We start from the raw sequence: 13306 nt of genomic DNA, 5'->3' as shown, positions 1-13306 counted from the left end.
GCGATATGCAAATAACACAACCTTGCTAGCTGAAAGTGAGGAAGTCTTGAAGCACCTGCTGCTGAAGATCAAGGATTTCAGCTTTCAGTATGGATGACAACTCAACGTCAAGAAGACCAAATCCTCACAACCGGGCCAATAGGTAACATCATGAAATAATGGGGGAAAGGTGAACATTTTCAAGGATTTTGTCATGCTTGGCTCCCCAATCAATACTCATGGAAGTAGCAGTCATACGATCAAAAGATATAGCGCCTTAGGTAAATTTCCTGCACAAGACCTGTTATTCTGGGGTCTAAAGTATGCCTGCCCCAAGTCATGTTGTTTTTAATTGCCTGATATGCATGTGAAAGTTGGACTGGAATAACGAAGACCAAAGAAGAATCATTTGAATTGTGGTGCTGGAGAAGAGTATTAAAAGTACCACGGATTTCTTTCAAAACAAAACATCTCTGTCTTGGAAGAAGTACAATTAGAGTGCTCTTTAGATGCAAGGATGGTGAAGCTTCGTCTTGCATACCTTTGGACATGTCAGGAGAAACCCGTCCCTGGAGAAAGAGATCATGTTTGAAAACGGAGAGATGCAGTGGAAAAGAAGGCGGCTCTCACAGTGGTGAACGGACCCTGCAGGGCTACAATGGACTCCAGGCACAAGTGTGGACAGCGCAGACGGGGCAGTGTTTCATTCTGTGGTGCATAAGGCCACTCTGGTTTGGAACCAACTCGACGTCGTCTATCAACAGCAGGAAAATGGTAAAGATTGTCCATATTGGAAGTACCAATTCCATACATCCTTCTGACCTCTGAACTGTTCTATGGATTAAATATTTGATAACCCAATAGTTGCTGTTTACTATTGATGAATAAATGATTTTCCATGAATGAATGCTTAGGATCTAGTTTTAAGAATGAGGATCTGATCAGTTATCAGGCATCAAAGAAAAAGAAATCATATTGTGTGCTCATCTCCCTAATGCGATCGCTAGAGACAAATGGGCGCATAAGCAAACGTGGTGAAGAAAGCTGATGGTGCCCGGCTATCAAATATGGTGCCCAGCTATAGCGTCTGGGGTCTTAAAGGCTGGAAGGAAAACAAGCGGCCATCTAGCTCAGAAGCAACAAAGCCCACATGGAAGAAGCACACTAGCCTGTGTGATCAGGAGGTGTTGAAGGGATCAGGTATCAGGCATCATCAGAACAAAAATAACATTATTGTGAATGAGGGGGAGTGCAGAGTGGAGACCCGAAGCATATCTGTAGGCCACTGGAGATCCCCTTATGGAAGGGTCGTGGGGAGGAGATGAACCAGTCAGGGTGCAATGTAGAAACGATGAAATGTACAACTTTCCTCTAGTTCCTAAATGCTTCCTTCCCCTCCCTCTCCCCACCCCCACTATCATGATCCCAATTCTCCCTTACAAATCTGGCTAGACCAGAGCATGTACACTGGTACAGAAAGAACTGGAAACACAGGGAATCCAGGGCGGATGATCCCTTAGGACCAGTGGTGCGAGTGGCAATACCGGGAAGGTGGAGGGAAGGATTGGAAAGGGGGAACCAATTACAAGGATCTACATGTAACTTCCTCCCTGGGGGACAAACAACAGGTGGGTGAAGGGAGTCATCGGACAGTGCAAGATAGGCCAAAATAATCATTTATAAATTATCAAGGGTTCATGAGGGAGTGGGGAGGGAGGGGAAAAATGAGCTGATACCAGGGACTTAAGTGGAGAGCAAATGTTTTGAGAATGATGAGGGCAATGAATGTACAGATGTGCTTCACACAATGGATGTACGTATGGATTGCAACAAGAGTTGTACGAGCCCCCAATAAAATGATGATAAAGAACGAGGATCTGTACTTTGGCAGAGCCTTCATTTCCTTTCCCACTTTGGTCGCAGTTAATGGACAAGGTTTTCCTAGTATGCTCTCTGGTAACTAACACTGTAGAACCTTATTGTGCCACACTTCAACTTTGTGTCCTACCGAATTTTGAGACTGACCATATAGGAAAGCATCACATGCTGTTTTAAACTATAAGACTGAAAATTCCATTTGGATTATAAAACTGTAAGAAGCATGGATTTCAGGATGAAATTTCTGGTTGACTCCATTGTGAGAATTTTCCCCTGTTACAGTTTTAGGAACTTTGTGGGCCTACAGGGTCATTGTGTGTTAGAAGTGATTAGATAGCCATGGTGTTTTGAAAGCTCTAACGAGTAAACGCAATACATGATAGGGATTGAGGAGAGACACTGTAAAGGACAGTTCTCAGGTGACGAGTGACACTTGAATATGGACTATATGCTCGGTAATAGCATCATATGGATGTTAAATTTATTGGATTATTTTGCACTCCAGTTATATTAAGGAGGTACATGATGGTCTCTTTAACTTTATTTTCCAATTGGTCAGTAAAAAAAGAGAGACTAAACCTGTATATTAATATAAATAGTATTAATTTTATACAATTGTATGTGAAGAGGGAGAAAGAAAATGTAGCAAAATCTTTACAATGGCAAATCTAGTTGAAGGGTATATGGGAAATTATTCTAATATTTCTGTAACTTTCCTGTAAGTCAAACTGTTTTGTTCAGACTGAACCACTCAACTTCTAAAACCGCATATATTGACTTAAAGAAATCCCGTTTTAATGTGTATTCATTGTTGCCAAGAACACTGTTACTATACACCATGCTAAAAATATATCATGCTAACCTAATACATCTTGAAAGCAATCATATTGTTTTTACTGTGCAACACTTGGCGTTTTCCTTTTTGATAGATAATGGAATATCTTATCGGTGGAGATGCCAAGTCTCTTCTTCATATATATGGCTATTTCGATGAAGAAATGGCAGTGAAATATATTTCTGAAATAGCGCTGGCTCTAGAGTACCTTCATAGACATGGCATTATTCACAGGTAATGACTGACTTGTCTCTAGACTATTATTTAAAAGTATAAGTAATCAATGTAGTTTATGTTTGAGTCTGAAGTATTCACAGGAAATGTTTTTCTAAATTTAAGTATTAGCTTGTAAGAGTTTCAGAATTTTTCATCTCTTGTGTCTCACTGTGCTTTTTGATTATGTTGCTTTTGTCTGCAGATAGCATTTTATTCTTTAATAATTTATTTCATTTTGTTCTTGATAATACATGCAGCAAAAATATGCACAGTAGTATTTCAGCATGTGCAGTTTAGTAACCTTGATTGCCTTCCTCACATTGCACATCCATTCTCATCCTCCTTTTTTGAGTTACTGTATATACTCGTGTATAAGCCGAGTTTCTCAGCACATTTTTTTATGCTGAAAAAGCCCCCATCGGCTTATACTCGAGTGAGGGTCCCACTTATCTGTTCTCTGGTCTCTCTGGCTCATCTGTGGGCACCTGCAGCCTCTAAGGGTGGTCAGACGTCTGCTGATACCACTGCTCTTCTTTTCTCCTGCACACAGACAGCCTCTGTGTTGTCCGTGCCACACTGGGCAAGAACCTGCCCTCTTCTGTGGGCTGGTACCTGGGGCACCGCATCCTTGTCAGATGAATGTCTTCATCTGCTCTTCCCCAGCGCTGCCACCAATGACATAGTCTTTGCAGTCTTACCTGTGCTGGGTCACGCCCCTTGCTCCACCCACTTTGCTGAATCTAAGTACCAGTATATCTCTGGTCTTGGATATACAGCACGTTTATTTACAGGACTTAGTCTGCTACATTTAATTTTCTTCCTAACCCCTGTCTGGACCTAGTGTCGACTATGCTTGCGTAGGGCAGCCTGTGTTAGGGCTCATCATACACTCGCTGTGTCATGTACGCGCTGTGTTACTGCATGTGCTGCGTTGGCACTTCCCATACTTAGGCGGTAACGCTGCATCTGCAGTAACACAGTGCGTACACAGCGCAGCATGTATCTGATGAGCCCTAACACAGGCTGCTCTGTGCGGTCATGTCATCACATGCTGGAATGCCATCAGCCTGCATTAGGTGTCAACCTGTGCGAGCTGTGTTGTGTACGTGTCGTAATGCACCACATGCAGTAACACAGTGTGCATGGTTATTGTTGACACCGTATTATTTTTGTTGAGCTGCTTTTCCATTTACAGAGCTAGTTTACTGTTTTTCTTTGAAATAAATGTTCAAAAACATTTAACCTACTGATGCCTCAATTGATGCAATTTTATTGGTATCTTTTTATTTTGAAATTTACCAGTAAATTTACCAGCTGCATTTCCCACCCTAGGCTTATACTCTAGTCAATGCGTTTCTTAGTTTTTTGTGGTAAAATTAGGTGCCTCGGCTTATATTCAGGTCGACTGATACTCGAGTGTATACGTTACTCCTCCTCCAGTAACTTGAACTCACTGCCCCCTAAGGTCCCTACCTCGTCTTTCCAATTGCAGTTGTCCTTTTGATCCCTTATGGATAGACGATGGCAGAGTGTGATGCTCAAAGCAGACAATCTTTACTGGTTAATCTGAGCTATTGTTAGAGTTTAAGAAAACTCACAGAATATTTTCATTTAAGGTTAAAAGATAATCCCAGTGCCACACTTTGGGGGGTTGCATGTTCACGGGAGATACAGTGTGTCCCTTTCTCCTCTCCCATCAGACAGACAGATGTGCTGTATGTCACAGAGCTAGACTTACAACGTGTTGGTCTGTGGGAAGAAAGTCAGGTGCAACGGCTCTGCTGTCTTAAGACTATCTGATGTGACTTTGTATGTGGTTTGCTTTTTTTTAACCTGACTTGAAGTTTATTTTTATCTAATAGGGCTTAAATATATTGATGAATAACTAGTGAGTAATGCCAAGGGCAAACTGAAATCTAACAGTTAAATATTTTAAAATTATGAAAAAGAAAGATCCAAAGATATTTTACTTTGGGATTTGTTTTTTGGTTTTGTTTTTTTTTAAGAGAAAATAAATATTGTCTCTAACTTTCTTTGCCTAATGTTAGCACTAACCCTTTATTAGTTACCTACAATTTTTCTTTTTTATGTGCAGAGATTTGAAACCAGATAATATGCTTATTTCTAATGAAGGTCATATTAAACTGACAGATTTTGGCCTTTCCAGAATTACTTTGAATAGAGGTAAGAAAAATATTCTTGTTAAAATCAAATTTTACATACTGCATTTCCTTAAGTTAAACTATTTTCTTTGTTAGTCTTTATTTAGTAGAATTTATAAATATTCCAAAATGGACTAGATTTTTCCGGTCGAAGATAAAAACTGGTAATAATGATTCTTGGATCTTCAAAGGTTCTTATATCTTTAGAGAGGAACTAACAATTTCTCTTTTATTATGCAGCTACTTATTTTCATTCCTACTGGAATTTATTTTTACCAGTGAAATATCAGTAAAATGACTAAAAAGCTACCATATGATAAAGTGCTGATAGTAATGAATTTGTTCAAATATATATTACCACGACAAAGGCCTTGAGAAACAAGAGTCAGAGAAATTAATGTATAATTTATCATACACAATGAGACTTGAAAACATTGTGGGAAGATTCCATACATTTTTCATTTCACTTTTACATGAGCGTCTTGTTAGCTATTGAGTACTGTCTAACCTAAGATTTTGGTTCATTTACTCTTCTCTACAGAGCAAGGCTCTGTCCTATGAAACTTTTTTTTCCCACGCTACAATAGTTAATTTTATTTTCCAAGGGCCCATACTGCAATCATTAAGCCAAGCTGTGCCTTAATCCTGTGGGCCCAAATTCACATATTTAGGAATTAAAAAGCAAACTGTGATCTACGCACAAGGATAATGACTAAAGGCTCATGTTTATCACATGGTAGTATTTCATTTCTGTAGCATAGAACTCAAACGTCACAGGGCTTTTAGGCCCTTCTGGATGTCCCACAGAGTGTCTGCACTCTTCTTGAGTTGCGCAACCTCATCACCCTTCAGCTTCTGGTTGATGGCTCTGTTGAAGCCCCGAGCACTCAGAATACAGGGAAGGCTCAGGAAGTCTTCGTTCTCAGTGCCATGTCCCCTTCACCATCGTGGACACTGGATGAATCCTGGAGAGATTTTTGAACATCGATTCAGTGAGATCAGCTACACTTAATCCAATGGCCCAGTTGGTGTATCCCTTGAGCTTGATGACTTCATAGGCACTTTCAACCACCATTTGATGCACTGCCTTCCAATTTTCACTGTCGTGGTCTGTCCCCGTCTCTGGATTCCGTTCCTGGAGAGAGACCCCTGCCACATTCGCACCACTCCACATGGCCACACTTGAGTCTCCATGCTCTCCCAAAATCCATCCATGGCAGCTGCTGGGATGAATGCCAAGTTTTTCAGCCATAAGCTAGCGAAATCTAGCAGGATCCAGGTTACAGCCACTTCCAATCACATGGTGATTGGGCAATCCACTTAGTTTCCAAGTGATGTAGATACGAATATCCACTGGGTTGAACACTATTATGCAGTCGGGACTGTACTTGGCGATCTGAGGAATAACGAAGACACTGACATACCTCTGCACCAGATTGAGCCGACTCTCCCCTCTTGCTGACGGACTCCTGCAGTCACCACCACGATCTTAGAATTGACCCTCACAGAGTAATCTTTATCCGCTACAATTTTAGGTGTCTGGAGAAATAAGCTCCCATGCTGCAGAGCCATCATTTCTCCTGTGAGTTTATCTTCCAAAACATCCACAAGGGCAAGGTCATCAGCCAGGGACTTTCCCAGAATGCTGATGGCGCGTGCCACACCCACTTGTCCAACCCCGACCACAGTGATCTTATTGTTTGGAACCAGTGCCTCCTCTTCTGCAACCGGTGCAATCCGCCATCCTTAAGGGTCGCCGTCCTGAACAAGAGAGGGAAGTTGCTTGAGGCACCAAGTTGAGGGGAGCGAGGACCAGAAGTCTCTGAAACTTTTTAATGATTCCAAAAGTTTTTGGGAAACGTTCATTATCTTTTCATTCCATTTTCCCCTGAATAGATTTCCAATATGGCACGATGGCTCACCTGGGTATGTTTACTTTGCATTAGCCAGCTGTAGGGAAGGTGAATAGTATGAACAGGAGCAAAGTTCAGAACATGTCATTATTGACATAGAGATGACAGCTGACTTTTAAAAGCATTTCATATACTTTTCTCTGTATACCTAGATATCAACATGATGGATATCCTGACCACACCGTCCATGGCCAAGCCTAGGCAAGATTACTCAAGAACCCCAGGACAAGTATTGTCTCTCATCAGCAACTTGGGATTTGTGAGTATTTAGTACTCGGTGAGAAAAAACACACATAGCATGCCCTTTCTATGATCACAACTAAAATTTTACACCTCAGCGTTTTCTTTTATGTATGCTGAACTTGCTATTTTAAAGAATAAATGGCAAAAAGATTTAAATGCTAAGTATGATGAATTACTCTTAGCTTAATATCTTACCTACTTTGGGGGTATTTTTTTTTAATATCTTCTTTTTTTTTTAACAATTTATTGGGGCTCATACAATTCTTATCATAGTTCATACATATACATACATCAATTTTATAAAGCACATCTGTACAGTCTCTGCCCTAATCATTTTTTTCTCCTCTTTTCTTTTTTTACATTTTATTAGGGACTCATACAACTCTTATGACAATCTATACATATACATACATCGGGGGTATTTTTTTATAAAGGTAAATCCTGTGTTGTTTTTCCCTCTCTTTTTAATAGTTCACACCAGTTGCAGCAAATATTCCCGAAGGTACAGATATTCTTTCAACCCTATCTGAAACCTCGCTATTTTCTGAAGGACTAACTTGTCCTATGTCTGTGGATCAGAAGGATACCACTCTGTCTAGCAAACTAGTCAAATCATGTAAGTATAAAATGAAAGATACTTTTCCCATTAAATATGTCCTTTGAGAAACAAAATGGTTAAGAAATTTCAAAAATGGGTATCAATTTCAGTATTCTTGATGTGTATACATTTGAAATCTCTCAAATGTGTTTGTGATCCTAAAACATCTCCCTCAACCTAATGATGTTAGGTAGGGTGGACTAGAGAGACAAATCCAGTGACACTCGTGTATATGTAAGAGAGCTTTATATCAAGAAGTAGTTATATATCAGAAAAACATCCCTGCCCAGTCCAGATCAAGACTTTAGCCCTGGAAACCCTATGACAGGGGTCCTCAAACTACGGACCCGCAGGCCACATGCAGCCCGCTGAGGATATTTATCCAGGCTGCTGGGTGTTTTTGCCCCGTTTGTTTTTTACTTCAAAATAAGATATGTGCAGTGTGCATAGGAATTTGTTCATAGTTTTTTTTAAAAACTGTAGTCTGGCCCTCCAATGGCTTTGAGGGACAGCGAACTGGCCCCTGTTTAGAAAGTGAGTCCCTCTGCCCTATGTGGTAGTTCTCTCTGTCACTGTGAATTGGAGTTGGGTTCTGAATTTTCTATATTTCACTACTCTAATAGTTCTAAATAATAACAATAGACAAGCCAATGCAGAGACATAAGCAGAATTTAAATGATGACAATGTAATAAATATGGTAGAAAAGGGTAGCGATACTAACATGAGCATAGGTGCATGAGAATGAATATATCCCACATTCAGACAACAGGCTTAAATATAATGTGGTCAATGAAAAGCATGTGTAATGGGATATGAGTTGGTAGGTTAGTGTATTAGTCTGGTAGACTAGATAAACAAATTCATAGACACTCATGTATATAAAACAAGAGCTTTATGTACAAGAGCAATTGAATATTGAGAAAACATCCCAGTCCAGATCAAGTCCATAAGTCCAATATTAGCCCATGTGTCTGATACTAATCTATACAGTCTTCTTCAGACACATGCAACACATGCAATGACACCGAATGCAGGAAGGTCACAGGCCAGTTGGTGGGAAGTTGTGTGGATCCAGTGGCATTGTAAGCATCAGCACTGGCAGGGTCTCCACGTGGCTCCTCCAGCTCCAGGGCTCTAGCATAGCTCCATGTATCTTGTCAACAGGAATGTCTCGCAGGGAGTCAATGAGTGTTCCCCCACCTCCAGCTAGCTATTTATCTCCTTAGTGCCTCCAAATGAGGTCATCAAGCTGTGACCTGATTGACAGACTAAACTCTACCCCTTCACTCTTAAGTCTCAAGTTGACAACAGATTATGTAGCTACCACAGCTAGGGCAGGAGCCCGTGTGGTTACAGGGATTCTTGAATTTAAGCTGTGGGAAATGAGCTATCAAAGATTCCCAAGAAGGGAATATTTAGATCATATCAGTGATCCAGAAAGAAATCTAGCAAATATACAGTTAGCACAGGGCATTGGGCTAGATTTGGGATTTCACCAAATTAGAAAATCAGTGTTCATTAAGTTTCAGGAATCCCATGGACTAAAAAAACATTAGGGCGGCCTTCACATATAGATCAAAAAGTCGTTGAGACTAAGAATCTACTTGAGATTGAAGTCATTTCCACCTTTTTTTGAGACAGATATATAAAATGCATTATTATTGTGAACTTTAGTAAAACTGGTTGTCTTATTGTATCTAGTTAAAAGTTGAGCAAGAGTTTTTTTTTGTTTTGTTTTGTTTTAAACGTTTTATTAGGGGCTCATACAACTCTTATCACAGTCCATACATATACATATATCAATTGTATAAAGCACATCTGTACATTCTTTGCCCTAATCATTTTCTTTTCTTTTTTACATTTTATTAGGGACTCATACTACTCTTATCACAATCCATACATATACATACATCAATTGTATAAAGCACATCCATACATTCTCCGCCCAATCATTCTTAAAGCATTTGCTCTCCACTTAAGCCCTTTGCATCAGGTCCTTTTTTTTCCCCCTCCCTCCCCGCTTCCCCCTCCCTCATGTGCCCTTTGTAATTTATACATCGTTATGTTGTCATATCTTGCTCTATCCGGAGTCTCCCTTCCCCCCCTTCTCTGCCGTCCCTCTCCCAGGGAGGAGGTCACATGTGGATCCCTGTAATCGGTTCCCCCTTTCCAACCCACTCACCCTACACTCTCCCAGCATCGCCCCTCACACCCTTGGTTCTGAAGGTATCATCCACCCTGGATTCCCTGTGCCTCCAGCCCTCATATGTACCAGTGTACAACCTCTGCCCTATCCAGCCCTGCAAGGTAGAATTCGGATCATGGTAGTTGGGGGGAGGAAGCATCCAGGATCTGGGGGAAAGATGTGCTCTTGATCGGTACTACCTCGCACCCTGACTGACCCATCTCCTCTCCTAAACCCCTCTATGAGGGGATCTCCAGTGGCCGACACTTGGGCCTTGGGTCTCCACTCTGCACTTCCCCCTTCATTCAATATGGTGTATATATATATACACACATACACATATTCTTTTTTTTTTGCATGATGCCTTATACCTGGTCCCTTGGGCACCTCGTGATCGCACTGGCTGGTGTGCTTCTTCCATGTGGGCTTTTTGGCTTCTGAGCTAGATGGCCGCTTGTTTATCTTCAAGTCTTTAAGACCCCAGACACTATCTCTTTTGATAGCCGGGCACCATCAGCTTTCTTCACCACATTTGCTTATGCACCCATTTGTCTTCAGCGATCCTATCATGGAGGTGTGCAGCCAATGATATGATGATTTTTTGTTCTTTGATGCCTGATAACTGATCCCTTTGGGATCACTCGCTCACACAGGCTGGTGTGTTCTTCCATGTGGGCTTTGTTGCTTCTGAGCTAGATGGCCGCTTGTTTATCTTCAAGCCTTTAAGACCTCAGTCACTATCTCTTTTGATAGCCGGGCACCATCAGCTTTCTTCACCACATTTACTTGTTCACCCACTTTGGCTTCAGCAGTTGTGTCGGGAGAGTGAGCATCATAGAGTTCCAATTTAATAAAAGAAAGTATTCATGCATTGAGGGAGTGCTTGAGTAGAGGCCCAAGGTCCTTCCGCCACCTTAATATTAAACCTATAAATGTAGACACTTAGATCTATTTCCCCATCCTCATATATATGTTTGCATGTACATGTCTTTGTCTAGACCTCCATAAATGCCCCTTGACTCCCAGCTCCTTCCTCCATCTCCCTTGACTTTCCTCCTGCCCCACCACCATGCTCTGTCCCCACCTGGGCTACAGCTATACCTCTTCTCTACGCAACCTTACCCTTGATCGTTCCCCATCAGGCCTGCCACTCCCCCTCACTACCATTTTGGGTCCCATGTTGTTCCCTGAGCAAGAGTTTTTATTTAATTTTTTTTAATCATTTTATTAGGGGCTCATACAACTCTTATCACAATCCATACATACATCAATTGTGTAAAGCACATTTGTACACTCATTGCCCTCATCATTCTCAAAACATTTGCTCTCCACTTAAGCCTCTAGCATCAGTTTCTCATTTTTTCCCCTCCCTCATGAACCTTTGATAATTTATAAATTATTATTTTGTCATATCTTGCCCTGTCCGACGTCTCCCTTCACCCACTTTTCTGTTGTCCGTTCCCCAGGGAGGAGGTAACATGTAGATCCTTGTAGTCGGTTCTCCCTTACCAATCCCCCCTCCCTCGACCCTCCCAGTATTGCCACTCTCACCACTGATCCTGAAGGGATCATCCGCTCTGGATTCCCATCTTTCTGGTTCCTATTTGTACCAGTGTACATCCTCTGGTCTAGCCAGCCTTGTAAGGTAGAATTGGGATCATGACAGTGGGTGGGGAAAGGAAGCGTTTAGGAACTAGAGGAAAGTTGTATTTTTCATCGTTGCTACATCACACCCTGACTGGCTCGTCTCTGCCCCAAGACCCTTCTGTAGGGGGATGTCCAGTGGCCTACAAATGGGCTTTGGGTCTGCACCCCGCACTACCCCCCTCATTCACTATGATGTTCTGATGATGCCTCATACCTGATCCCTTCGACATCTCGTGATTGCACAGGCTTGTGGAGCAACAGTTTTTAGCTCACACTGTATATTTCATAAAGTATTTCAGTATTTATATAGCATAGCATGAAGAGCACTGGGGGCATAGTGGTTGGGTGTTAGGCTGCTTACTTACAAGGTCCAGAGTTTGAAACTACTGGCCAGAAAAAGATGCGAGTTTCTACTCTTGTAAGGAGTTCCAGTCTTGGAAGTGCATTTCTGAAAAGGAGCGTTAGAACATTTAGCTCCTTAACTTCTCCGGCCAAAGGCATATGGAAAGATGTTATGATTTAGTAAGAATACACTGGAGTAAGATTTAGGAAAAGTAGATCAAGATCTTACACTCTATAGCTGAATGCCTTTAGCCTCCAGAGAGGAATCACCGAACTCAAGAGCTGGCATTTGGTGTTCAGTCATTCAGAGACCCCACCCCAGCTTGTGACAAAAGATGTGGAATGTCTCATATGCATAGATTGGCTTCTTCACATATTTACACATATGAACTCCAGGTAAGGTGTTTCAGCCTTTACCAGCTGATCCCAAAAAACATGGTGGAGACCCACAAACCCCCCAGAAACCGCATGTTGTTACCAGGATAAAAAGCACAGAAGGATGGCCATATGGGGAAAAGGTACAATAAAGATGCTTGGATTAGAAAAAGCACATACTCCTCAAGTTCATAAGAATTTCCCTTCAGTGAGTGCAGAACTCACAGTCATGAACCATTTGATAAGGATCCAGCTATTGAAGTTGCCACAAAGACTTCGGACAAAGAAGGGTACGTCTGACACGTGTGCGCCCCAAGAGCACCGGGGAATTAGAGATGCTGTGGAATCTAGAACCTGTGAGCGGGGGAGGTGGGGGGATTACGTCCTAATGCCAGAGCACCCTCAAATTTTAGAAATGTAAATTATTTTTGTTTAAAGGTGGTGAGAAAGTATTTTCAAATAACAACCACCAGAAATAGAGTTACAGTCTCCAAAGCCCACGTGGACAGTTCTGCCCTGTCCTCAAGGGTCGCTCTGAGTCAGAACTGACTCAGTCAATGGCAGGGAGTTTGAGGATTTATATCATAAAAGAAAATGTGCCGTGTTGCTATCACTACGTTATATTGTACTTACGGCTCCTGCTGTCTGCCAGTTTACCATTACTTATTTGTTTTCACTGGTAGTCATAATGAACTCCCTGAGGATATGAATAATTCATCTTTATAAGCATGTCCACCGCAACATTAAAATACAGCTCTAACCAGAAACCCATTTCTGTCAAGTTGATTCCACCTCATAGCGACCCGGCATAGAGTTTCTGAGACTGTAAGTCTTGAAGGGAGCAGACAGCCTCATCTTTCTCCTGTAGAGTAGCGGGTGGGTTTGAACTGCATGCCAGCCTTTGATTACCAGCCAACATCTAAGCTGCAGCA

The 13306-nt window shown here is 41.7% G+C and overlaps 1 protein-coding gene and 1 pseudogene across 3 annotated transcripts in view; one reads left to right on the top strand and one right to left on the bottom strand.

Moving 5' to 3' along the window:
* The window catches only part of MASTL (microtubule associated serine/threonine kinase like), a 40056-nt gene that overhangs the window by 9523 nt on the left and 17227 nt on the right, over positions 1-13306 (top strand). For all 3 annotated transcript variants that reach the window (XM_075552549.1, XM_075552550.1, XM_075552548.1), the window contains exons 3-6: positions 2787-2926; positions 5004-5092; positions 7136-7242; positions 7698-7842. In XM_075552549.1, the coding sequence (XP_075408664.1) occupies positions 2787-2926; positions 5004-5092; positions 7136-7242; positions 7698-7842 (481 nt within the window). The remainder of the gene's footprint in view (positions 1-2786; positions 2927-5003; positions 5093-7135; positions 7243-7697; positions 7843-13306) is intronic.
* On the bottom strand, positions 5842-6799 carry LOC142450524 (L-lactate dehydrogenase B chain-like; annotated as a pseudogene).

Source organism: Tenrec ecaudatus, chromosome 6, assembly GCF_050624435.1.
Source record: "Tenrec ecaudatus isolate mTenEca1 chromosome 6, mTenEca1.hap1, whole genome shotgun sequence".
Classification (NCBI taxonomy): Eukaryota; Metazoa; Chordata; class Mammalia; order Afrosoricida; family Tenrecidae; genus Tenrec; species Tenrec ecaudatus.
Note: the sequence above shows the minus strand (reverse complement) of the source record. Positions and strands in the feature narration are given on the sequence as shown.